Source organism: the organism of the source record quoted next, unplaced genomic scaffold (genome assembly GCF_019419815.1).
Source record: "Pyrus x bretschneideri cultivar Hongxiangsu unplaced genomic scaffold, Pyrus_bretschneideri_v1 Contig7, whole genome shotgun sequence".
NCBI classification, from domain to species: domain Eukaryota; kingdom Viridiplantae; phylum Streptophyta; class Magnoliopsida; order Rosales; family Rosaceae; genus Pyrus; species Pyrus x bretschneideri.
Genome location: NW_025999809.1, coordinates 5,737,813 through 5,763,263, shown reverse-complemented (window position 1 = coordinate 5,763,263; position 25,451 = coordinate 5,737,813). Strand labels below are relative to the sequence as shown.

At 37.4% G+C, this 25,451-nt stretch overlaps 4 protein-coding genes and 1 pseudogene across 7 annotated transcripts; 3 read left to right on the top strand and 2 right to left on the bottom strand.

The window, feature by feature from the left end:
* Positions 1 to 839: 839 nt before the first annotated feature.
* Positions 840 to 1,446, bottom strand: LOC125472348 (annotated as a pseudogene).
* A 3,863-nt stretch (positions 1,447 to 5,309) lies between these two features.
* Positions 5,310 to 6,817, top strand: LOC125472595. Its single transcript, XM_048574248.1, has 5 exons — positions 5,310 to 5,570; positions 5,693 to 5,791; positions 6,002 to 6,100; positions 6,190 to 6,276; positions 6,368 to 6,817. Coding segments are annotated over exons 1-5 (393 nt in total). The 5' UTR covers positions 5,310 to 5,569; the 3' UTR covers positions 6,475 to 6,817.
* A 464-nt stretch (positions 6,818 to 7,281) lies between these two features.
* On the top strand, positions 7,282 to 16,020 carry LOC125468172 (pre-mRNA-processing factor 39-2-like). Of its 3 annotated transcripts, none has more exons than XM_048573774.1 (14): positions 7,282 to 7,441; positions 8,323 to 8,813; positions 9,468 to 9,571; positions 10,236 to 10,465; positions 11,075 to 11,242; positions 11,904 to 12,267; positions 12,757 to 12,900; positions 13,637 to 13,789; positions 13,880 to 13,996; positions 14,278 to 14,358; positions 14,486 to 14,635; positions 15,004 to 15,312; positions 15,450 to 15,563; positions 15,643 to 16,020. In XM_048573774.1, the coding sequence occupies exons 2-14, from the start codon at positions 8,360 to 8,362 to the stop codon at positions 15,760 to 15,762; spliced, it is 2,508 nt and encodes an 835-aa protein (XP_048429731.1). In that variant the 5' UTR covers positions 7,282 to 7,441; positions 8,323 to 8,359; the 3' UTR covers positions 15,763 to 16,020. The 3 variants fall into 3 exon arrangements, with proteins under 3 accessions (XP_048429731.1, XP_048429730.1, XP_048429732.1); XM_048573773.1 differs by having other exon boundaries at positions 15,640 to 16,020; XM_048573775.1 differs by lacking the exons at positions 7,282 to 7,441; positions 8,323 to 8,813; positions 9,468 to 9,571; positions 10,236 to 10,465 and adding an exon at positions 10,861 to 10,937 and having other exon boundaries at positions 15,640 to 16,020.
* Positions 16,021 to 17,547: 1,527 nt separating this feature from the next.
* Positions 17,548 to 22,646, top strand: LOC103927959 (nuclear transport factor 2). The gene is made up of 9 exons (XM_009336944.3): positions 17,548 to 17,885; positions 17,991 to 18,125; positions 18,840 to 19,149; positions 19,561 to 19,817; positions 20,038 to 20,224; positions 20,547 to 20,671; positions 20,751 to 20,816; positions 21,563 to 21,644; positions 22,184 to 22,646. The coding sequence occupies exons 1-9, from the start codon at positions 17,847 to 17,849 to the stop codon at positions 22,327 to 22,329; spliced, it is 1,347 nt and encodes a 448-aa protein (XP_009335219.2). The 5' UTR covers positions 17,548 to 17,846; the 3' UTR covers positions 22,330 to 22,646.
* A 116-nt stretch (positions 22,647 to 22,762) lies between these two features.
* Positions 22,763 to 25,258, bottom strand: LOC103927960. 2 transcript variants are annotated; one of them, XM_009336947.3, is made up of 4 exons: positions 24,977 to 25,258; positions 23,590 to 24,463; positions 23,232 to 23,404; positions 22,763 to 22,999 (listed from the first exon to the last, which is right to left on the bottom strand). In XM_009336947.3, exons 2-4 carry the CDS (start codon positions 24,403 to 24,405, stop codon positions 22,867 to 22,869), a joined length of 1,122 nt encoding a protein of 373 aa, XP_009335222.2. In that variant the 5' UTR covers positions 24,406 to 24,463; positions 24,977 to 25,258; the 3' UTR covers positions 22,763 to 22,866. The 2 variants fall into 2 exon arrangements, with proteins under 2 accessions (XP_009335222.2, XP_009335220.2); XM_009336945.3 differs by having other exon boundaries at positions 23,590 to 24,449; positions 24,977 to 25,257.
* Between the last annotated feature and the right edge of the window lie 193 nt (positions 25,259 to 25,451).

Below are 25,451 nucleotides of genomic sequence, written 5' to 3'. Positions count from 1 at the left end.
CCAAGTAGGCAGATATAAAGGAATATCTAAATTAAAAGTCCGTGCACTACACTGAACATTCTAATAGAGTGATGACCAATAAGCTCAGCCAAACCATTCACCGACTAATTATGTACGAATAACCGGCATTTACCATACCATGTACTTGAATCAAGTTAAACGAATCACCCATCGACCAATTCCAGAAAGGATTTGGTGAAAATACATATGCTCAGATCACGCATCGTACAGTTCAGAACCACAGTAAAACAAAGTTCTAGATGCTAGAAAAGGATAATCACTTATCTGTATTGTACTGTGAAAGACACCCTAGATTTGTTGACCGTGCCAAGGCCAACAAACACCCCTTAATGGAGCCAATTTAATGTTGAGTTTCCTTGAGTCTCATACCATCAAATAACCTAAAATCGCAGTCCGAAAACATCTCTACATAAAGCGAGAAAGCTGGTAAATACTAATTAAGCCTCGTCCCCTATCCTACACATCTCCACCGAAAATTCCATCACTGAAACACTGTTAGAACAAGAAGCACCACCTCACCAAGATGCTTGCCATATGAAAGTTTACACCAGAACACGAAACAAAAATCGTGATCTTTAGGCATAATGCTCATTGCTCAGGGAACAACATAAGTTGAAGAAAACTCTTAAACTCCGCAAGCATTAAAACCGAACTTCACTGAGTTTCCCAACTCATTGCACATCGAAATTCTTTGAAAAAAGCCATAAATTAAACAAAGCAGAACACATGCCCATGTAAATCCACTTCATATATCATTGTTATCACCACCTGAACACTAAATCAAGCAGCACAAAATTTACTAATCCTGAAAACAAATCCAGCTCTAAAACTTTTAATTCTCAAATACGATTCATACAAACCGCCGGAAGTTTCAGTAATTCAATCTACTATCATTATCTCAAAATCAAAACACCAGAACTACAAATTATTGTAATCCCAAATCGAATTTCACTTAAACCCTAGGAAATTACGCAATCATCACAGAAAACCCCTCTCCCAAAAAGGATTCACCAATCTCGAACCCTAACGATACAGAATGGTGTAAAGAGAAGGGGGATGGTACCGATGTCTTAGCCCCAACCCGAACCGGACCCGGCTCGACTTACTTCTGGGGCGGCGCAGCCCCCAGGATGTTGGCCTGCTGGAGCTCGAGCTCGTTGAGCTGCTGCTCGCGGTCCATGGCGATGATCAACGGCACCACCAGTATGAGGAACGAGGTACCGGCGATCCAGGCGGCCTTGCCGGTGCTCTTCATGAGCCTCTTCGTGATAAATGCGGCGTCGTTTGCGGCTTGCTTTCCCCGAATGACAATTTCGGACTGCGCGAGCTTCGCGATCACGCCGTCGTCTTCCTTCTTAGGGTTCCGCCGTTCGGGAGGGAGATTCCGCCTTTTCGAGCTTGGGCCGCCATTGGAGATAGAGGGACAGAGATAGAGTTAGATGTAGCGTCCGGTCTGGCAGACTGAGAGGCGTCGTGGTTAATGTGATCGACGATTTTACTTGTGCCAACGACATGTCGTTGCTCGCTTTTGCTATTGACTTCAAGTTGCTTTTGTTATTTGCCTAGAGATGCTTTTGAATTTGAAAAGTCAGTATTACCTTACATCCATAGTTTTAGGGTGAAATTCCTCATTCAACTGTTAGGGTTGATTTATCACTCGATACTACAGTTTGGTGGTATTCTTTTTCATTTGTAAATGAAATATCTTAGATTCGAATCTCGTGGATGACGAATTTGATATCAAATTAGGTTGCTCATTATGTGGCTTAGCAAAACTCCCCATTGCCCTAAGTGTAAAAATATCAATGTAGTTAAAAAAAAACTGTTTAGAGTTGGTTTGAATGTGCTAAGTATAAAATGCTTTTACTCACTAGTGTTCTTTGTTCATAGCACTTCATAGTAGCAGTTTTATAAGAAATATTTGTCAAATATCCATTTTGTTAAACTGAAATGTCTTACTCATTTGGAAGTGATTTTGGTTCTTTCAAAAGCACATCCAAATGACTCTTTAAATAGTGCTTGAATTTAGGGTGGGTTTAGTACAATTACCATACCAAATTCTGATACCAGTTATCATTCAAACTTTTGGTATACAATATATAGTACCATTATTTTGGTATACCAAATTTTAGTATGCTATAAAATTCAATTGGCATACGGCATGCCATAAAATTCGATTGACATAGTAATATTGTATCGTAAGCGTTGTACCAATTTGGTATTGGGCTATTTTTTATTTGGGCCCAAAAAGTTTTTTGTTTTATTTTTTTGTTAAGTAAGTAGCCCACATATTAAGATGAAACTCATGGCTAGTTTAGTATTACTGTGCTTTGAAAAAAAGCTGTTCCTGCTGTTTTGTGAAAATAAGCAGCTGTGAAATAAAGCAGCAGAGTGTTTGATAAACTTTTTTTGTAAAAGTGCTTTTGAAAAAAAAAATGCAGTATTATAGTGTTTAGTAAACTTTTATGTAAAACAGATATGAAAAAAAGCTAGTTTTTCAAAGCTGGGTTTTGCAACTTCTTGTTTTTGACTTTTTTTCACCCAAAAATGTGAAAAAAAAAGCTGAAGCTGAATGTTTACCAAACGCAAAAATAGCTCCCAGCTTTTTTTGATACCAGCTTTTTTCAGAGTCACCTCAGTACCAAACTAGGCCTCAGTCTCATCTTTAACTTTTGAAATAATCTAACATACCTATAACCTACAACCAAGATTCATCATTCTTCATTATTTCACACACATTTGGTAAGTACCATGCATCAAGTATTAAAGATAAAAGTTAGGGTTACAATCTAAATCAAATAGAAGTTAAAGACTTTGAGTTGCAAATTAAATGAAATAGAAGTTAGGCTTAGAGTTAATGCCACTTAGTACTACAGTCTAGTGGTATTCTTTTTCATTTGTAAGTGAGAGGTCTAAGGTTCGATTCTCGCTAGAGATGAGGTTGAACCGCATTATTATGGCAAGCCCATTATAAGGCTTAGCTCATTTCCCCACCCCTTTAGACCAAACCCAACCCTGGGCTAAATGCTATTTTTAGGTTTTATTCCCCCCAAACCCAACTCAACTCATGCTAAATGTGTGAGCTAAAAGCTAAAAACCAAATTTCCCCTAAGATTTAGCCCAGGAAATGGTGTGGGCACCACCAGCAGGACACCCACCCACATGGGCATGTCTTCTAGGATTTATTGAATTCAATGACTGAGATCGAATATAGTCAAATTTAACGGCAAAAAAGAAAGATCTAAAGGTCCAAATTTAAATCCAACGGCTAAAATAATTAAAAAAATTATTTAACTCAAAATTCACCTAAATTTAGTGATTTTTCAATATTTATCGGAATTTAAATATTTTTAGGTAAAAATGGTGATAAAATTAAATTATGATAGTGTACATAATTTTTTTTTAAATTACTTTAAAATAAAAAATTTGCCTAAATTTATTCTTTAATACTCTTAGGCTAAAAAATTTGGGTCAGAAGGGTTTGAGTAGCAAAGCTATTTCTAAACTAAAGCCTAAAATTTTTAGAAACCTAAATTTTTTGGCCTAAAAATTTTAGGTTTTAGCCCAAGGATTGAAGATGGTCTTAGACCATCTCCAATGGTTGGGCTAAAAGTCAAATTTTTTAGCCCGAAAAATTTAGCTTTTAGCCCAAAAACAGCTTTTCTACTCCAATCATTCTACCCTAAAATTTTAGCCCGGGATTATTAAAGAATGAATTTAGGCTATTTTTTTTGTTAAATTAATTTTTAAAAAAAAAATAAATATGTAGACTATCGTAAATTAATTTTATGTACATTTTAATCTAAAAAAATTTAAATTCCGATAAATATTGGCTAGAGTCCACCCCGATTTCTGGGCTAAATTTCGGGGGGAATTTGGCATTGGTTTAGCATTTAGCATTTAGCTCAAATTTCCCCTTGGGTTGGAGTGCCTTTGGGGGGAAATTTTGGGGGGTAATTTGGCTTTTAGCCCACCATTGGAGTTGGTCTTAGTGTAGATACTATCATTTGTTAAAAAAAAAAAGTTAATAATTAGTATTACATAATAAAAATTGTTATTAGCACTTTAAAATTCTCATTTTGTATTTCAAACTTTTAATATATAATAAGGGCACAAAAAAGTATGATGCTGTATGATAACAGTAGGGTACAATAGAATGACAAAATACTCCACCCCAAAGTCAAACTATATTGGATGAAATACTGAATGAAAAGAAAGATGGCAACCTGTGAGACGATTGCGTCGACCCGATTTTTTCAACGAGATCGTGCCCGTAGGCTAGGTGACCAACAAAGTGCGATAAATATAACTTTTATAATGTAGGAACAATTACACACTTGTTGGAATTTGGCACCTAAACACACAAAATTGAGTCACATTGTCATCTCTATCAATTTTGAGAAATCCTAAGAGAATCTCATTTTGAGAGAGTTTCCTTAACATTTCTCATCAATTTTTGTTGCAGTGAAAAAATCGTGTGCAACTTTTAAGACACAAAAATCGATCAAAATTAGTTGTAGATGACCCGTTGCAACAAAAATTTAATTGAGAATGGCTCAACATTTTTTAGATGGCCATTTTAAACATAATCTGTTGTCCAAGTAGCACTTGTGCAGTATCCCGAAACCTATACCGAATTTGGTATGAGATTGGAAACTAATCATTGTGTTTCATTAACCTAGCTTAATTTTCTAACAATGTTGATCTACAAATTATTGCAAAATTATGACATCATGCTATAGATAATGTAAAAAGTTTGCTGACCACATTAATAGAAGTAAATCCCACTTATATATGTGAGATCTACTTGTATTAGAAAGATGATCATCAACGTAATAAATAAATTTGGTCCACATAACAATATTCTAATTATTTTACAGAGTCCCATAAGTGAATTGGAAAAGTAAAACAACCATGAGCTTATTAAAATAAAATGGATTTTGACCTTGTTTTAGCAACCTAAACCCTCAAACTTCATAGCTTTTGATTTAATGGGGATACCAAAGTGATATTGTTTCAAACGTCTCACGCATCAAGATATAACTTTACTACATCACTACTCCTGATAAGTTTGACAAACTACCACCTTAGTGTTCCAGTTTCATGTAATTCAATCAAGATCCACAATGTTTGAGGAAAAAAAGATTAGACAATATGCCCACTAACCCACATGTGCACTCATAAAAAGAATCAATTCAACTTGGTTTTCAAGTCAAGAAATGGAGATTGCATATTATTCAGTTTATGAGATGGGAGTACTTCCTTCTTACTTCTCTCTGACTCCAACAACTTGCACTTATAATTTGAATCGTTTTTTATGCTTCATGCCTTCAAAGTTCAACACAAAACAGATGTACAAGAACCAAATCCATTCAAATTTGAAAACAGACGACAAATTACAAATTAAATTTCTTCCCTTTTGCCTTTTTGTGTCTTTTGCTTTTTCAGCAAACCTTCTATAATTCTTATCAACTTTCAATATTTTCCAATACCGATAATTTTGAAGCAATCTTTGTTTCCGGATTTCGAATCACAAACGAAACAACAGAGTGAGAAAACTCGAACTCGGAATTTACTCTTTTTTTTTTTCAAGTGTGTGTTCAATTTTTTCTTGTATTCATGATCTTAATTTTGTGTTTAACTTTCTTTTGCTTGTTTTGAATTCTGAAAGTGTATCCGAAAGTGAAGGTGAGGCTACATGATCAACTAGAAGATCAGTTTTCTCCACAAGATGATCACAGAAAGCTGCTGTTGGCAAACATCCATGCAGGTATAATTTCCAGGTTTTTCAAGAACGAATACAAGTTACGTAGAAGATATTCTCGACGGATATCAAAACCATGCATATCGAAATTCAATTTATAAATAGCTGAACTACGATATAATTTCCTTTACTTCTCGAGAATTATTAAGTTGATATAAGTAAAAAAATCTGTATTCGTATAGGACGATACCTAAGTTTCATACGTATATTTTGCAGCGAAGGAGATTAAAAGTTGTTCTTCACCATTGCTTGCCAGATTAACCATGGAGGCTTATGCACCTAAGTTACCCAGACAATCAATTTCTCCATCCAAAGGTTGAACTTCGGCTTTAAAATTTTTTTACCCTTCTGGTTATTACCATCTAATAATCTGAAAATTAATCTGTACTTGTTAATGACAATAGAGAACAGCAAAAATCTTGGCAAGGCTACAACACCAGATGCTAGAGCTTGCTTAGTCCTCCGTCCTCGCGCTGTGTTATCGAGTCCTGGTAATTTGATCTTCTGATTCTTCTTTCATCAGAATTTGTATATTTCATGTAAAGGATCGAAGTTTTTATTTTTCGATTTTCGTGTTTTCAGAAAATGATGGGATGATTGGAAGCATAAACAAGATAGTCGATCGTAAGAACTCACCGGCTATCAAAGTGAAAAACCCTAATACCTACCATCAAAGTGAGAAACCCTAATATTGCTACCAGTTTTGCACAAAGGCCCCATCAAGAAGCCAAGAAAGCTCCAAGTCAGGCGAAGAAGAAGGCAACTGCAACTGCAACTGCAAGGCCTGTGGCTATGAACACGAACAAAGGCTCCAATATTAAAAAAATTTTAACAGTAATAATGGTGATGTGAAAAGTAAGTTTCAGAAACCCTTGGTGGGAAAACAGCATGCAAGTCTTGGAACGTGGAAACCAAGTTTCACTTCAAGTTAAATTTCGGTGTGCTAAATGATTTGTTTCTTTCATCATTTGAGCTTTGTTAAGGTGTGATGTATTTCACTTGTGAGAATTTATACATACAGTTCTTCTCTTATTCTGATATTGTAAGTCGATAAACGTAAATTTCTCGCTTGGATTTTAGATCTTAACTCTTGAAGTTATTCCAACTTTGTACAGTGTACAAATATAAGACATTACTAAACTTATCGGAAATTATATAGTTATTTGTTTCTTGAGAAAAGGAAAAACATGGCTTCATTGGTGCGGAGATGGAGAGTGGAATTTTGGGTATAAAGAGAAAGTACGCAAAAAAACATGTCCGCGAAAAACGCTTTCAACTATTTTAAAAACACGTCTAAACAAGTTTTTACTCTCTTTCTTTCATTTGGTCAATTGGGCTAGTCTATCACAACAAGCCCAAACCTAGTATCCCTCCCCCTATCTACAAAATTTGGACGGCCCAAAAAGACCTCCACGTCATTAAAAAAGGAAACAAGTAAAGAAAATAAAAATAAAATAAAATAAAATAAAGCACACATGCCCTGCGCCTAACACCCTTCAAGCTGTCGTCTCTCTCTTTTTCTGCTGCTTCTCGTTTTACCACCAAAATTTCTGTTTACTGAAAGGGCTTTAAATCTCTCTCTCTCTCTCTCTCCATATCTTCCTCGAAGCTCAGTTCCAGAACTCTCTTCAAAACGCCGCCGTATCTTTCCCTCAGGTACCTCTCTCTTCTTCCAAACCCTTTCGTTTCCGTTTCTTACTGCTATGTATTTCAATTAGGGTTTATCTTATCCTACCAAACCCTAGGCTTGTTGCTTGTTAAGTTTTAATTTGACTGCGAATTGTTTAATTTTCAATGAGAGTTGTTTTCCCTTCTGGTTTTAGTTCTGTTAGTATTCAGATTGGACATGTAATATGCAGAAACTTAGGTGCAGTTTTGTTTGATTATTTAAAAATTTGGAGTTTCGACATTTAAATTAAACTGGTAGAAGTTGCACCCAGATGTAATGATGAATAGTTGAAAACTCATCAGAATTTTATCGAACCCGCATTTTTATTGATTCGTTACTAGTGTCTGCGATGATTTGATTATATTTGTCCTGAAAGGGTTATGTACACAGCTGATCTGTCAAATAGTGACCGAGCTGTGGTTTTGATGGCGAATTAGTTGTCGTACTTCTGTTTTATTAGTTCGACACTAATTACAGTACATTTTTACACTACGTATTATGAATATAAAGATTAACCAGTTTCTCTACTAAAGCATGTCATAATGTGTTTGTAAGAACTATTTTGTTAGTTGAAAATATGTGTGATGGACGTTTGAGGACGTTAGTCAATGTGCATCCGTGTCTGATCCGTTTTTAGAGGCTTGTACTTGACTTCATTCCTACTGTTCCATGATAACAGCTCTATTAGTATCCAGAGGTTACAATGTTGGCAAAACAAATATTTAGAACATTCTACTCTCCTTTTTTTGAGTGGTTAGTTCTTAATTACTATATGTTTTGGATTGCATACCTAATTGTAAGTGGGACCCTGTCTCGCTCCTCTAAATTGGCTGTAGTGCTTATAAGTTTATTGTTTATATTCTTGCAGTTGGTACGATAGGAAGGAAAAAATTTGATCATCAAGTATGGCAGACAGTGAGACAATTGTTGCTCAAACATCTGCAGTGATGGGGTATACATCAGCAGGATATACTTCAACAGGATATGCTGATGCCAGCTCAAATATTGCTACTGATGCAGGTGCATTGCATTCTGAGGCTACCCCAGAGTTTTCTAATACGCCTGGCGGTTCTAACATAGGCGATGGAAATGCATATTCTGCGGATCCCAATTCTCTCATGCAAGAAACACAAAGTTACACAGCATATGAGACCAAACCGGCTGTTGGAGTGACAGATGCTAGTGGGAATGTTGTTAGTAATGAAAATGATGCCTTGGAGTCATCTCAAGTTGCTAGTTATGATTCTTCTATGAATGGTGTTATTGCTTCTGGAGTGGGAACTGTTTCATCAGTTCATAATGGCAATGCTTCAGATAATGCCGAACCTCTTGATCCACAACAATTTGGGGATGCTTCTGGTATGTTCTCTTGCATGTTTTCTGGGTGAGATTACCATTGACTTTTGTTTAGCCACATGAAACCTGTATCTTTCAGTAATTGATCTGAAAGTTAGCATGTGATTATGTAACAGTAGTTTGTTAAACAAACCTCGTATTCTTGTATTAATTGAACATTTATTAAGGAAGTGTTTAGTAAAAGATATGCACTCATCTTGTAAGCATATCTGGAGAGATTTCTAACCATTTCAAAATTATCTTGTTGCTGTCATGGGAGTGGGATTTAAAAATGTGGTAAATATCCTGTTTCGGGTATATCCATAAGTTGTCAGTGAGCCAATAGAGACAGTACTATTTACAGATAAAATTCTGAACTTGTCATCAGATGCTTTAAGGTTGCAGTAAATACATGATGATGCTTGTCCTTTCAGATAGTAACTGTACCCTCAGGAACAGATTGTTTTGTTCTTATGTTCCTTTAACGAATCTGCCATTTTTCAAAACACGGGGGTATTAAATGTTGGGATTCCAATAGGGAGTTTGTAGTTATATCTTCTAATCTTCATCTTGGTATTTTGTTCTTCCTTCTAGATTATGGGTCTGGACTCTGGAGTTACTTCATTTATCAGTTTACATGTTTTCATATATTTATTTCTTTCGTTTCTTTTATTGCAGCCATGTCTGTCGAAGAAGATAGACTGTGGAACATTGTGAGGGCTAATTCCTTGGATTTTAATGCCTGGACTGCTTTAATTGAAGAGACAGAGAAGATTGCAGAGGTATGTTAGCTGGATTTTTGAGTTATTAGATTAATCTTTTGGGTGAGTGTGAATCATCTGAGGTTGCAAAAGATAAGGTTTTGGCCCAGAAATTGTTGTTATTTAAGTATGATTCATATGAGGTTGCAAAACTGTGAACTTTCTGTGCCTTGTATATGTTCTTAGATATTTCTTTGATGGTCAGCTGGCTTAGCATACCATGGTGCTCCCATGGTTTGCATTAGTGGGTAAATATGAAAGTAGCTATCTTTTGAAATAGCTGTAGTTTTCTGTATAATCTTAGATATTAGTTTATTTTATTTTATGAGGCATAAAAAGATAGAGGCTAACTTTTAGTAATAGTTCTTCTGACCGAGAAATTAAGTTGATAGTAGTAGTACCAATTGGAGAATGAAATAATAGTAGTAGTAATAATAATAGTAGTGAGACAGTGAGGAAAGGAGGATTTCCAAATTAGAAAGTCTGCTCCTTTATATTATGGAAATGGTAATATGCAATAAATATTGTGGTTACTTTATCATGTTGTTGTTCTTATAAGTGAAATCTTTACTTGGTGTTTGCCACAACTCTTGCTGTTGGAATCTACTGACTATTTGAATACGATTCATACATTTACCTAGCAGTTCTTTTTTGAACTAACAAATTGCTCTACGTTTATATGCAGGATAACATATTGAAAATTCGGAAAGTTTATGATGCTTTTTTAGCAGAGTTTCCATTATGTTATGGTTATTGGAAAAAGTATGCGGATCATGAGGCACGTCTAGGTTCTATCGATAAAGTTGTGGAGGTTTATGAACATGCAGTTCAAGGTGTTACCTATTCAGTTGATATCTGGTTGCATTACTGCATTTTTGCTATAAGCACATATGGAGATCCAGACACTATTAGAAGGTAATAGATCTTCTTTTATGCATTGTTGGTGCTGGTCTTTGCTTTGGTAGTTCATGGTTGTATGGTTTCTCAGTTGCAACATACTGGTGTTCTTGTTTTCTAACCTCATTTCAGTATGATTCAACAGTGATTCCTCACATGTATTTCCAGAAAGGTTTGATGGGAATGCACTTTTGAAATGTTTTTCTGATGTGCAATCCCTTGGTTTTGAGGCTACAGTATGAGTAGTTTTTTTTTTTTTTTTTTTAAACGTTCTAATTCCATTTTTGACCTCAAATATGTGTTCTACCATATCATGAAGACCTGCATCTTAGTAACTTAGAAGTCAATGAATTATGGCTCTATTTAACTTTGACACTCTGAAGTGCATCATTATGCAAATTGCTGCCGGGAAGATCTCAGCCAGTTAAGGGCTTAGATGGCCTCTATCACTGCTCCATTTGACGGACATAGTATGGTTTTTTTCAGGAAGGTAAATTCAGCGTTTAGAAGTGTCATATGGTGTTAGACTGAATTGTGCCGGTGTCTCCCTTTCATGGATGTGTTTATCTCAGCTGTATAACGTTTGTACTCATCTCATCACAATACTTCATGTTTATGGCATTTCAGGCTTTTTGAGCGAGGACTTGCTTATGTTGGAACAGATTACCTGTCCTTTACTCTGTGGGATAAGTACATAGAATATGAGTACATGCAGCAGGAGTGGGGCCGCCTTGCCATGATCTATTCACGAATATTAGAGAACCCAAATCAGCAACTGGATCGCTATTGGAACAGGTGATCACCAGCTGCACATTCACATATTTGTTTAAATTTAATATTTTATTTTTTGGGGTTTTTTTTCATCTCTTTTTGGTTACAGTATTTGACGGTTTTCAGTTTGTGCATTTATATCTTAGATTTGTATGGCATTGAAGATAATGTCAGCAGTGATTGTCTGTGCTTGTTGCTGTTTTTGAATTATTTACTTGGTAGGGCCAGGGACAAATGTATCACTGTGTGCTTGGCTAGTATCACAAGTAGCTTCTGGAAGTTTATGGAAGAGCTTATGAAAAATTCACTGTTTACTCGTTTAAACTTCAAGTAGTTAATTGTCATATTTTCGTTTGGGGCGCCTGGTTCCACTTTGTTGTCCTGGAATGCATGACTGTAGTTGATGGATGTGCTGTGCACGTGGGTAACCTGTAAATTCGAAGCGTTCATATATAGTACAAATATATTCTATTTGCCATCAAGCTAAGAATGCCCCTCATAATGTTTGGTTATAAGTATATATTTGTGTCTGATTTGTGGTTCTCATAGAATTATACTAAATCTACAATATTGTATGTTTACAACTTTACATGCAATTTCTCTATGTGCATGAACACTTATGTGGATAGTGCATCTTTACTTGCATGGTATTGAAATTTGTTTGTATTATTCCTGGTGCCAACAGCTTTAAGGAGTTAGCTGGAAGTCGGCCACTCTCAGAATTGAGGACTGCTGAAGAAGCTGCAGCAGCAGGAGGTGCACATTCAGAGGGTATTGACAAAGTAAATGGGGAAGATGTTCAATCTGATGGTGCAGAACAATCTCCTAAACCTGTAAGTGCTGACTTAACAGAAGCAGAGGAGTTGGAGAAGTATATCACCGTTAGAGAAGATGTGTATAAGAAAGCTAAAGAGTTCGATTCTAAGATCATTAGTTTTGAAACAGCTATTAGGAGGCCCTACTTTCACGTGCGGCCTCTCAATTCTGTAGAGCTTGAAAATTGGACCAGCTACCTAGACTTTATAGAAAGGGAAGGCGACTTGAGCAAGGTATTTTCAGTGAATTTGATTTCGTTTTTGGATTTATGGCTTGAAGTTTTTAGTTGCCCTGCTTGTTAAACATTAACTCACAGCCGAGTAATATTTGCTGCACTATGCTTTATTGGCTAAATCGTTGGATGAAGCAACTTTTAAAACGGGAATTTGAACTGAGACTAAAGCATGGGCCTTCGATTTGGTTTCTTTGAGGCTAAGTATTTCAAACTCTCATTTGTCAGTGCACATTCTAGGTTCATGATGTGTTAATAAATTTTATTGTTTTTAAAGTTCCAATGTTATGCATGCAGGTATCTTCTTATCTTCCTAACCATCTGTCTGTCAGGCAAGGAGGGTCCCTCCTTTCCTATTTGAGGGGCCTCTCTGTTCTACTAATGGAGTATTTCTTGGGCATATCTCCTTTGTGTTTTGCTTATCCATTCGTTCCTTTTATGGTTAATGAATGCACCTTTTTTAATTAATTTTTATTTTATTTTTGTGAAGGTTGTCAAGCTATATGAAAGGTGCCTAATTGCTTGTGCTAATTATCCTGAATATTGGATTCGATATGTTCTATGCATGGAGGCCAGTGGAAGTATGGATATTGCCAATAATGCTCTTGCACGTGCAACCCAGGTTTTTGTGAAGGTATTTCCTTGTATGCTATCAACTTAGACACAATTTTGTGGTGAATGAACTTCAATAATTCTTTATTTTGAAAGAGATAATGATGATAAAACCATGTCTTCCTTTTTTCTAACTAATCTTGTATCCTCGTAAATTGTAGTTTGTGGACTGAAATGAATCACTTAATAAATTAGTTTGCGTGGGGAATTGAAGTCCAATGTTGTGCATGCATTTATCAAGATTGGTCTAGAATGCTGTATATATTACCTGTCACAGCAGTCACAAACATGATTATGAACTTAGATTTTAAAGTATTGAAACTATTGTAGATTATCGACCATTGAACCCTCAAAGTGAGCTGGGCAGATACAGAATATGATCAAACAATCATCCATGGCATTTTCTTCTCTCTATCTTTGCCTTGTGTTATGTTTGTAAACCTTGCCTCTTCCAGTTGAAGATTAGGAAATTTCTATTTCTTTTTTTATCCTACGTTAGATACAGAATTACAGATGCATAACAGAGACCTTTATGTGACATTACTACCAGCCTTTCATACGGGATGCATACGTATTCCTTATATTGAAGTTAGTGATATATTATCATATGCTGATTTAGTTATGTGTTGAACTGGAGATATTGCTCACAACTGAACAAAATTTTGGGAACATGCCTTCTTTATGTTATCATTCTGTTGAGTAACGTTTCTTTTTTCTGGTAATGTTGCATGTTTGACCTGTTTCTCTTGAAATTACAGAGACAACCGGAGATTCACCTTTTTGCTGCTCGATTCAAAGAGCAGAGTGGGGATATACCTGGTGCTCAAGCTGCCTATCAACTTGTACATTCTGAACTCTCGCCTGGTCTTCTTGAAGCAATCGTGAAGCATGCAAATATGGAACACCGTTTGGTAAGATGATGTAAACAAGTTGAACCATACCAGTTTCCTTACACAAATTGCATGTTTAAACCTGGTCATTTCTTTAATTTTTTTTCATAGGGAAATGTGGAAGCTGCCTACTCTTTATACGAACAGGCCATTGCCATTGAAAAAGGAAAAGAGCATTCACAGACGTTGCCCATGTTGTATGCTCAGTACTCTCGGTTCACTTACCTGGTAGGTTATTAGTTGATGTCTGTTTTTTCTTTTGATTTACTGTTGAAGTTTTAGCTTATTTTTGTATTGATTTTTTTTTTTTTATAAAATAAAAGTCTTATGGATCATACTAGAGTTGTTTTTGGTGGTTCCTTTTTTGTGTATGTGTTTTTCCTCTGAAATATATCAGCTATTACTTGCATTTTTCTTTTCAAAATCAGAACGTGAAATTGATGATGTGAAGTTTCAACTGAACTAAATGTTTTGGAATTTTATTGCTTTTATTTTTCTATTGTTCCTAGGTTTCTTCGAATGCAGAAAAAGCTAGAGAAATTTTAGATGGAGCACTCGAGCATGTACAACTGTCAAGAGCATTTCTTGAGGTTCTCTCTCTCTCTCTCTCTCTCTCTCTCTCTCTGTATAGATAAACACACACACATATGTATATTTTTCTCCTCTCTTGTAGCCAATGTCCTAATTTCTCTTCTTTCCTTTAATTTTCACATGCAGTCCATGATAGTTTTCGAGACAATACAGCCACTGCCAAAGCGAATTGATCACATAGATTCATTGGTTGTGAAGTTCATAGAGCCCAGCTCAGAGAGCCCCAATTTTGCTAGCATTGCTGACAGAGAAGAGCTATCTGGCATCTATTTGGAGGTATAGATTTTATGTTTTCTTGTAAGATTAACTTTTCATTTTTTCAGAGGTATGTTTAGTGTTGCGTTGAATGATATTTGAGCGGACACACACTCTCCCTCTCTCTCTCTCACACACACACACACACACACACATACACATTTAAATATTGAAAGGTGGAACTAGCACTACGGTGCATGTTTATGTTCTGTCACTGGTGAAATATTTTAATGGTTCCCTGCGAAGGATGCTGCTCTTGAACAAGTTTGCCCTTCAAGTTAATTTTCATTTGTCCTTTTGGCCTTTTAAATGCCTGAATGTTCCGTTTCTTTCAGATTTTATTTTATTTTGGCTTTGTAGTTCTAACGTGCTAACAAATGATTTTGCAGTTTGTTAATCTCTTTGGAGATGCAGTGTCTATCAAGAAGGCTGAGGATCGACATGCTAAGCTCTTCATACCTCATAGGAGCAGCACGTCAGAGTTGAAAAAACGTCAAGCTGAGGACTTTCTATCTTCAGATAAAGTGAAGCTAGCTAAAGCTTACTCTGGTGTTCCATCGCCCGCCCAGTCGATCATGGGAGCATATCCAAATGCACAGAGCCAATGGCCAGCTGGTTATGGTGCACAGCCTCAAGCTTGGCCACCGGCTACGCAAGCTGCTCAGGGACAACAGTGGCCAGCTGGTTATACCCAACAGGTAGTTTTCTGACATGATTCATTTGATAGAGAAACCTTTCGTTGTTCAACGATTGAATTTTCACGTTCGCCCATTATTTTGAATCTTAAAAGTAGAATTGATTATCTGATTCGTTTGGTCAAATTTTGTTTCAATAGCCGTACAATGCATATGGTGGTTATGGAACTGCTGGCTACGCTAATCCGCAAGCGCCTGCGGTGGCGCCACAAACTGCTGCTTATGGTGCTTATCCTTCTACATATCCTGCTCAGGTATGTTACTTTGTCTTTCATTTATTCTGGTGTTTCGTGTAGTTTCCGAGAGCTGATAGTTTAGTTGCAATTTCAGCAGGCCGTCCCGCCACAAAGTTACGCGCATCCAACCGGGGCAGCGGTAGCACCAGCGGCAGCAGTAGCACCGGCTCCGCAGCCTGCTTCAGTTCCTCAGGCGTATTATGGGAGTTACTACTGATGTGGCAGGAATAAGCCTGCATATTTTGCCTTTGTAACTTAATTTTCTCCTTTTGAAAACCTGACTGATAGACTGAGTTACATTTTTCGGAAACATTGGTTTGTAGCTGACATATTTTTGGCGGAGACACAGAGAGTGATCAGTTTAGTCGTTTGTGGAAATTGTATTCGTGTATCGATCTTTTAACATGACGGTTAATTGTTGTTTACTGTAAGTTTAACTATGTCATCGTCGTCGGAATCGGAAGTCTCCGAATGCGACATGCCTCGACCCTTTAAATTCATGTTAGATTGTATCATTGGAAGTTTATAATTCTTTTTCGTCAAAAGCAGTTCTAGTGAAAACGCTTGTATTAGGAGCACGTGGAAATTTTAAATAAAAATTCAAGTGTTTTCTAAATTAAGCACACTGCAATTGCTTATTTCATACGGCACTTTTAATTTTTTTGTCAATCATGATGAAAAACGTTTTAGTGATCCGAACACGCTTTTGAAATAGTTTCAAATAAGCCTTATGCTGGAAGGTTCGAGGATAAATTACTCACCATGGAGATTTATCTATATGAATCGGACAAACAATAATATTGATCATTGATGCAAGTTACAATGAAAAACTAGACAAATAAGAACAAGATTGTCAATGCATGTGAGTCTTGTATTGTGGTTTACATTGCATCTACACAATTTTTGATGCAACACATGGCTCATCTCATCAAAATTTTAGACAAACATGAATTAGATTGTCAATCCACATGAATCTTAAAGTTATAGCTGAACTTACATGCATCTGTCGCGACTTTTTGATACAGCGCACAACTCACCTTGGCAAAATCGAAACAAACAAAAAACTTCACTGTTGATCCACTTGAGTCTTGTAGTTATTGTGGGATCTGCATGCGTTTGAGCGCGGCTTCTTCACTTAGCACGCTACTCGTCGTTGTAAAATCCTGAAAGGAAATAGTTCTTTTTAACCTAATTGGGTAATTTTACTTACCTTATTTAGAAGGTACAAATTCGGTTGCCCAAACCCCATGTCGCTGTGTTTGGCAAAAACCATTCCAAACACATGACTTAACCCTAATTGGCAAAACCACTCCATCTTTCCTCTATTGGCTTTTCCACTCGGCCTCACAAAACCAGGAAATTTAGCAAACCCCGACCAAAAGATCAAGTGGAGCGCATTTGATCACGCTCTCATCCACCACTACTTTCCCAATACACCCCTTGCTAGGATCTCAGCCGTCGATTTGATCTTACCCTATCAAATCGATGGATGTGATTCTGATTTTCGACGGTTGAGATCCTACCAAGACATGTATGGTTTAAGTTATCTTCTAATAGCTCTGAGAGTCACATTTAATATTTAATATGTGAGTTTGATACATTTTAAAAATTAATAGTTGTGAAAGTCATATTTTATAATAATTAAACGCATAAAATTCATATATTAAACCAAACAATCGATCCGCTTCTAATAAAAGTAGACCCAAATACTCAATTTGCGTAAAACCTTGCTGAATCGGATTTTCCCGTCTTTGAATAATTTAGTGGGGAAACTAAGAAAATGTGATACAAGTAACAAATACTAGCAATTTAAAACAAAATCGAAAGTCCATAGGCTAAATCGAAAGAAGTTCATGAACTTGTGGGCGCCTACATAAATATTTGATATTTCCCCATTTTGTATCTCTACGCAAAGCTTTGCACGGGTTGCGTTGAACGGCCGAGATTCGAAGCAATCGAACGGCCGTGATTTCCTGCCGCAAAACCCTTTAAAACTATCGAATCGAAGGCTCACAAGGCAAAAGCCGGAAGCAAGCAGCAGAAGCAGAACCCTTTGGGAGATACAAAGCCATTTTTGAGCTTCCGTTTACTTCCGGTCCTCGGCAAGCGAAGACGGGGACGAATCCCGAGGTGCCGTAAAACCTTTGGGTTTAGGGTTTCGGATTTGTAGTTGCTTCTCTGTGTGTGTGGATCTGCGTCCGATCAGAGTGTTGACGGAGACGACTGCGATTTAGGGTTTTGCAGAGTACAAGAAAAAGTCTTTCTTCGTCGCTGCATGCTTTTCTGCTGAGAGAGGAGGCAATGGCAAGTTCTAATCCGGGAGCTGTTCGTGCTGTTCAGGTCAAGATTCAATCTTTATACTATTTGCGGTGTGTGCTTATTTGTTGTGTGTATGTATAGGTGGATTTGTATTGTGTGTAATGGGTGCTTTGGGGGTTTTTGTAGGTGGGTTCTTACTTTGTGACCCAGTACTATCAGATTCTTCAAAAGCAACCTGATGTTGTTCATCAGTTCTACTCTGATGGAAGCTCCATGATTCGTGTCGATGGCGATTCCACGGAATCTGCTGCCGGTATACTGGTAATTGGACCCTTCTTACTCTTAGCGGCACGGAATTGAGTTTCTTGGTTCAGTTATTTTTATTTTTCTTTGGTCAATGTTAAATCATCCTGTGTTTCTAGGAAATGATAGTCACTTTGCATTGGCGTGGTCCTAATTTTTTACTGTTTGGACCAAGAGGTGCTCCCCAGTTTGATTTTAAAACTTACCTCTCTATTATTATGTTAAGCTACAATTAAATGTTTGTTGAAGTCTGAATATCAGGGATTGGAATGTTGTTTATTGACTTTCTCTGCATATGTACCATTTGCTCCCTCTAATGTCCCCGATGCTTTCCTTTAATCTTGGATAAGTGGTAGTTGATGAGGTTCATCCCAATTACGAACCAAGAACAAAGAAAAACGTCACTTTAGATGTATTGAGTTGTTGGAATTGATTATCATCTTAAGATTAGTGTCATTGGTACCGTGCAGTGCTTTAAGTTGTGAGGGAAAATTTATATGTAACCCCTGCTTTGTGTCGTGGTTTGTATGTTTCATTATATAGATCCTCTCTCAAGTTGTGTTTGAATGTTTATGCACAACCTTCTACATTCATAATTTCATACACATGTGTTTGCCATTTCAAATGACTCATTTGCATTCCTAGGTTGGATAGTTTTAGACCTTTGTGTTTTTTTTTTGTTCCCTTGTTATGTAATTAGCTCATTTGATGCCTTTTTTTATATCTGTGCAGCAAATTCATTCACTTGTAGTGTCACTAGGTATTACCTCAATTGAGATCCAGACAATCAATTCCAGCGATTCTTGGGATGGAGGTATTCTTGTGATGGTTAAAGGGTTTGTTAAAACAAGGGAATCAAGTGGAAGGAGGAAATTTGTCCAGACTTTCTTTCTGGCTCCCCAGGACAAAGGTTACTTTGTTCTCAATGATATGCTTCAGTTCATTGAGGATGAAGTTGTATTCCAACATCCTGAACCCATACAGTCAGAAGGCAGATTTGATATGCAACCAAGTTCTTCTAGCCCCCTTCCAGAACCACCAGGTGCTAACATCTTTTAATTGTTATTTAGGATTTAATTTATTGAGTTATTCTCGGAATGGGGTTCTTATTTGTAGACATTGTCATTATAAATTTCAGAGTACTATGCCTTTGTGCATGTTAGGATTTTCATTATGTTTCTGCTTTCCTTAATTAGCGTTTGGCAGAAATGTTTGGTGAATCCAGGTCGAGGGTAATATTATTATATTACAATCAGAGGTGGGAAAAGCTCATGTACATTACTGTGCTTTTTTGGTTGCTTTCTTTTTTCTAGCTGTTAATTTTGGGAGGTATCCATGCATGTATTGCTATAGTGTTCTCCATATGCATCATTGGAAAGATGTTAAGGATTACTTTGCTGGAGAAAGTTGGTCTGTATGTATTGGCTATAACTCGAGATTTTTTTCTCTGCAGTTTCTGACTATGTCTATGAGGAAGAACCCAGGGAGTACGTGAACTCCGTTGATGTAGAAGATGATCCAATTGATAAGTATAGTCTCCCAGAGCAACAGGTGCAGCACGATTTTGAGACTGAAGTGGTGGTGGAAGAAACTCCTGTGGAGGAGACATATTCGTCGTTTCAAAGTGTGGTAAACAATGTGCAAGACGCACCTGCTGCTGCTGTCGAGGAACCGGTGGGAGAGCCTCAAAAGAAAACTTATGCTTCTATAGTATGTGCCTAAACTGATTCCTACTACTCTTGTGTGAGCATGTCTTTATGTCCTTGTCTGCGTCTTTGCGCGTGTGAATTTTTCTTTTTTGCATCAGCTGGAAACTGCTTCAACTATACTGCAGTTGCGCAACAATCTGATATTCCGTTAGCTCTATTTTGTTGAACATGCTTTAGTAACACATGTTTTATTTTTTGTTGTATATGACCAAAAAAAATAGTTGCGGGTTGCTAAAGGACCGTCTGCACCAGCAGTAGCTCCACAACCTTATAATAGAAGTGCTCAAACTTCGTCAGAGTGGAATTACACACCTCAGCCAGCTGTTGAACAATCCAACTCTGCTCAGTCATTTGTGCCTGAGTCTGGGGCAGAAGCAACAGAGGAAGGTTATGCAGTGGAGGAAGAAGGTAGCCTTTGAGCCATATTTTACTCGACACCTGAATATGTTGCATTGGACCGTATTATTAATTTAATAGATTATTTTGTTTTGTCAGAATGAAAATGATGCAATGACCATGCTATTAATTTTTTGTATTATAAATTGCATGACAAAGATTCATAATTTGAGTTTTGAATTGATAAGTTGGTTGGTGAGCTCCAGCATGTATGAGGAATTTCGGATTGAAATTTCAGGTTCTTTGATATGTCAAGATGTTGTAGTTTTATAAATTTAATTAGGTACATTTTAAGCATTTCTAAGTTGAACCTTATGTTAAATTATTGTTACAGGTGAACTTCTGAAATCTGTCTATGTAAGAAATTTGCCTCCTACGGTTACTGAAGATGAGATCGAGGAGGAGTTTAAAAACTTTGGTCAAATTAAACCTGATGGAGTCTTTGTTAGAGCTCGCAAGGTGAGTTTTTTTTCTCTCCTACAATTATGCCGGTATCTTTGAACTGGATTGGAGCTGAAGTAGAAATTGGTGCATGCAGGAAATTGGAGTCTGCTACGCTTTTGTTGAATATGAAGACTTTGCCAGTGTTCACAATGCACTTAAGGTTTGATTTTATTTTATATATTTATTTTTTGTGATTCAAGTTGTTGAGTTTTTGGCTTTCGCTTCAAAATGCTCATGGATAAAGGAAGATTTCCTGTTATTTGATTAAGTCCTCTTAGTTCTTGTATGTGGTTATGCATCTATTGCGAATTCTTAGGGCATATTGCATTTGTCTTTGGGCATTTAATTATTTACAGTTACCGTACTTGCTCTTGCACTCTTGTCACCATTGATGATCTATCTGCCTGTGTATTTGCTTTGTTATATATGTTTTGGGTTTTGTCTGTAATTTGTACTTCTATACTAAAATGTGTGGGGTATGGTGTTTTGATGTTTTAAGGTCATTTTATTGCAGATAAATGGTTGAATTTTTCAGTGCAAAGTGTTAACTGAATTTCTTGTGGGATATGGTCAATTATTGGGCAATCTCTATGGGATTCGGTATCTAGAATTAAAATTACTCCATTCTTTTCTGTTAATGTGGATTGATATGATGTTGCATCTTCAGTCAGTTCCCTTTTCAGGAGGTTATGATGTCTTTGGGGCTTGGTGTCATTCTACAATGTAGTTTTGATTGTAGGGTTTTTATTTTGGGGTATATCTCTTGTATTGCTGGTCCATTGCTTCTTGTATTTTGCTGTTTAGCACATTTTAGTAAAATTTATCAATCTTCTACAAAAAGCATTATTTTTTGGTGAAGTGATCTGTATATATTGTGCATGGCCTAAAGTGTGTTTTTCCCTGTAGGCGTCTCCAATTCATTTAGCTGGAAGGCAAGTATACATTGAGGAGCGGAGACCAAACAGTGCTGGAGCAGCAGCTCGAGGAAGTATGTGCTTAATTTCATTATTCTTTTCTTAACATCTTTGATTGGCAAAATTGTCAGACTTAGTCCTGCATGATGTTATTCTTAAATACTGTATCTGTTGGAAAAACATGAGTGTAAGGGGATGTATCAGGGATGTTGTGTGGAGTCCTCAAGTGGCCCTTACGGCTGTGTTGGTAGCTGCTCCAAGGAAGTGGTGTTGCCTTCATAAATCTTAGAATTTTTTTGTGTTAGAGATAGAGAACATGCTTTTTCCCAATCAGTCTCAGAATCAAATTTGCATTGCAATCTTCCTTCTTCTAAGATGTCGTTTAGATGTGCATTACTCTATCTGTCAGTACAATGTGATTACTAGTGTCAAGGTTTTTCGTGGAACCAAATCATTTGTCTGTTCATGAGCTTACTGAGTCTATTGGCATAGCCAGCATTTAGAATGTGATCTACCAAACTATTAAGCATCTATGCATCTGTTTTCATTAGAGAGAACATTTAATTTGCTCAACTTTTGGTCTCCTTACGTGGATTTTGAATTTTTCAACCAGGAGGAAGGGGCAGGGCCAGAGGAGGTTACCAAACTGACGCCACAAGGGGGCGTTTTGGTGGCCGGAGTTCAGGCAGGGGTGGTTACCAGGATGGAGATTACAGCAGACCCAGAGGCAATGGTTTCCATCAGCGTGGCACACGATAAGCCAGCAAGGACTTTAGTTCTGTGTTCATACGGCAGAAAATCGAAGCAAAATTTACCGGGGCGGTAGAAAGCTTTTCAAATGCAGAAGATTCCTAGATAGTTTCGTCAAATTGTATTTGTACTTTTTTGAGTGTCACATGAAAGTTTATTTGAACTTCCGTCTCTGTTTACAGTTAACAGGTTTTCGTTCCCCTTGGATGGTTTTTATCATGCGATTCAAGCGGGGAATTTTGGGCCTTTCAGCCCCAGTTGTGAGGGAATGTGATAAGATGTTTGTTTCCAGTTTCCCATATGAAGCTTTTCTGATTTCGTTGATATATTTCTTGTGTTTCTGTGTTCTCGTCCCTTGTTTCTAGGGCAATTATTCTGTGCTTTCGGGAGATCGGATTTGCTTCCGTTCTCATTCCGAGTCTATTGTCGCCAACGAAAGAGGTAAAAACTGAGAGGACAACCATTCATCTCAGAAAAATGTTTATACATAGGTCGTGACCATTCTTGTTGGCAACCTAGTCACCGTTACAACGCGAGCAAACAATTTTAGGCACTTGCAGATGTCATGATTCCTTCGTGAAGATACAATGGCACGGCGCGGTGAATGTACTCTGCATCGGCTTCGTCCTCGTCTTCCTCTACTTCCCAGAGAAAATTGGCATATGCTGCGTGGACATGGCTGAAATTGGAAAATGGCAAGTTATGTCAAGATTGGTGCCTTAAAATTCACTCCAGATTAAACTCTTTATCTGAAGACCGCACGCACTTTCTCTCTTCCTGCGCGCCTCTCCTTATTTTCGTCCCGTGATTCTTCTTTTGTTTATTCAATCCGAAGACGAGGAAGGCGTGCACGAGAAAGAGGATGTACATAAATCATTTCCGTTAATTTTTAGAACTAAAATTCAAAGTACCTGTCTTGAGGTGCAGCTTGGACTGCTCGTTCATAGTAGCTCAAGGCTCTATCTTGGTCATGGTGTAGCTCCCAAATTAGCTTAGCATATTGAGCCATAACTTCACCATCATTAGGATCTGCTAGGATGGCTCTAGAGTAGTACTCCTCTGCTCCCTGAAGATCTCTCTTGGTCTGAAAACAGACATTTGATGTTAGTATACACGCAAAGACCAAAAATAAAAAGCCGAAAACACATTAGACGTGAGTTAGGTTAGTTGGCCAGGATAGCAGTGTCCATCCTCTTACACCCGAATTCAATTCTTATCCCATATATTAGAAAGTCGAAAACACAAAGTACAGAAGAACAGAAAGTTCACCTGATACAAAAATTGAGCGTAATTTCCAAGGAACAAAGGGCTTCCTGGATTTTCCTCAACCAGCTTCTTGTAATGCCCCTCAGCCCCACGGTTGTCATCTCCTCCATCACTACCATAGCCATCCCACTTAACCTCTCCGCCACCGCGCCTACCACTGCCACCACCACCAACCCCAAGCCCCTTTCCAAGATACATTTCTTGACTCGCAAGCTCTCTTTTTTCTTCAAACCCTGCCCTCCATATTTTGTCCAAAAATTTCAAATCCTGAGTTAAGCTCACGTTCTTCACCTTCTCCTCTAAACCAACATTTTTGCCTTCCGTTGCCACAACTCTCTCCAGATTCTCCTCACCGAACTCCTCTTCTTCCTCTTCCTCATATTCCTCATATTCCACGTCACTATCGTCCTCATCATCTTCATAGCCTCCCGACTTATGCAACGAAACAGACGGTATAGTTTCCAGCATCATGCACTTGGATCTTGCAGAGAACATGTTGGGTAGTTTTGAATCCAAGAACTGATCTTCAGTGTCACAAGAAGCATAGGCCAGTCCTTCCAAGTTCCCATCAGACTGAGCCCTTCGGAACCCGGTTAGCGAATGCCGGTCCAAATCGAGGGAGGAATGAGAGATTGGTGAGGACTTGTGTGAGATGTTGAGAGATCCAGGTTGGTGGAATGAAAACTTGGTGGGAGTGTGTTGGTGGAAGGTGCTTGGTTTGGGATCAGAGTGATGATTGCTGATGATGTTAGGACTTTCTGAGACGTAGGATGTAAGGAGAGATCCAATTACTGGCGTTGATGAGCTCCTTAGCAACATGATTGAAAGTTTTTGCTGATGATTCTTTGCCTTCTGTTCTGATTCTGATGATGAAATTCTGTAAAAGTCAGCAACAATATAATATATACACACACACATAGAGCACTTGTATTATGAAGCTCAATTATTACAATATTCAGCCAAAATTTTAATATATTTAATTTTCACAGCTAATGGAGGGCATGTTCGGAAGTGCCTATGAAAGAGCTAAAAGCTTTTATGTGAATCAAAAGTGTTTTTGGGTTGAAAAGCTCTTCTTGAGTTAAAAACACTTGATTTTTTAGTATGATTTCGACAATATCTTAATAAAAATGCTCGTAACAAAAGTGTTTCTAGTGGAAGCACTTACTAGCATTCTTACACATTTAAAGAAATAGAAGCTGAAGCTATCATAATCCCAGAATATATATAAATTTTCATTCAAAAACAATGAATCTTGAACAAAGAGAAAAAGAAAAATTGGGAAACTAAAGAATAAGACTCCCATGAAGAAAATCTTTGATTCAATCAGCTCTTTTCAAAAAAGTGAAATTGCAATGAGGAAGGAGAGAGAGGGAAGAAGCTGCATTACCACTTTTTGGGATATTCCAGTTCCAAACACCTCCAGTGGCTTAAGGACAAACAATTATTTTAATTATCTTTGAGCCTTATTTGGACACCCTCTCTTCTGATATATAAAGGGGCGGCTGGAAACGTGTGTTCTTGATGAATTTGATATGCCTTTTCACTTGGAGAATAAAAATTTATGATAATACTTGCATGGTGGAGAAAAAAGCGTTGGACTTTACTCGGTCCAGGTTATTAAGTTTTGCTTGGTATTTGGCAGGCTGGAAAATGTGGAAGGTGCTGAGAAATGAATACACCTCTGTCTCTCTGTCTCTGTCTCTCTTTCTCACCCACCTTTATCAGAAAAATCACATGACACTTGACCTAAGCAAGTGGCAACTAAATGTGTCACAAGACTCCAACAACCAATCATCCTCATTGAGTTAACACATTTGTGACGTTTTGGTACCATAATTCAAGATTTTTCTGCACTTTGATTC

Coding starts and splice junctions, on each gene's coding strand:
- LOC125472595 (XM_048574248.1), top strand. Junction 6,101..6,189: donor ATCAATTTCTCCATCCAAAG/GTTGAACTTCGG, acceptor TAATGACAATAG/AGAACAGCAAAAATCTTGGC. Junction 6,277..6,367: donor CGCTGTGTTATCGAGTCCTG/GTAATTTGATCT, acceptor TCGTGTTTTCAG/AAAATGATGGGATGATTGGA.
- LOC125468172 (XM_048573773.1), top strand. CDS start 8,360: ATGGCAGACAGTGAGACAATTGTTGCTCAAACATCTGCAGTGATGGGG. Junction 12,901..13,636: donor CAACCCAGGTTTTTGTGAAG/GTATTTCCTTGT, acceptor TTGAAATTACAG/AGACAACCGGAGATTCACCT. Junction 14,636..15,003: donor TATCTGGCATCTATTTGGAG/GTATAGATTTTA, acceptor ATGATTTTGCAG/TTTGTTAATCTCTTTGGAGA.
- LOC103927959 (XM_009336944.3), top strand. CDS start 17,847: ATGGCAAGTTCTAATCCGGGAGCTGTTCGTGCTGTTCAG. Junction 19,150..19,560: donor CCCCCTTCCAGAACCACCAG/GTGCTAACATCT, acceptor TTTTCTCTGCAG/TTTCTGACTATGTCTATGAG. Junction 20,817..21,562: donor GTGTTCACAATGCACTTAAG/GTTTGATTTTAT, acceptor TTTTCCCTGTAG/GCGTCTCCAATTCATTTAGC.
- LOC103927960 (XM_009336947.3), bottom strand. CDS start 24,405: ATGTTGCTAAGGAGCTCATCAACGCCAGTAATTGGATCTCTCCTTACA. Junction 23,405..23,589: donor ACGCTCAATTTTTGTATCAG/GTGAACTTTCTG, acceptor GTCTGTTTTCAG/ACCAAGAGAGATCTTCAGGG. Junction 23,000..23,231: donor CAAGCTGCACCTCAAGACAG/GTACTTTGAATT, acceptor TTCCAATTTCAG/CCATGTCCACGCAGCATATG.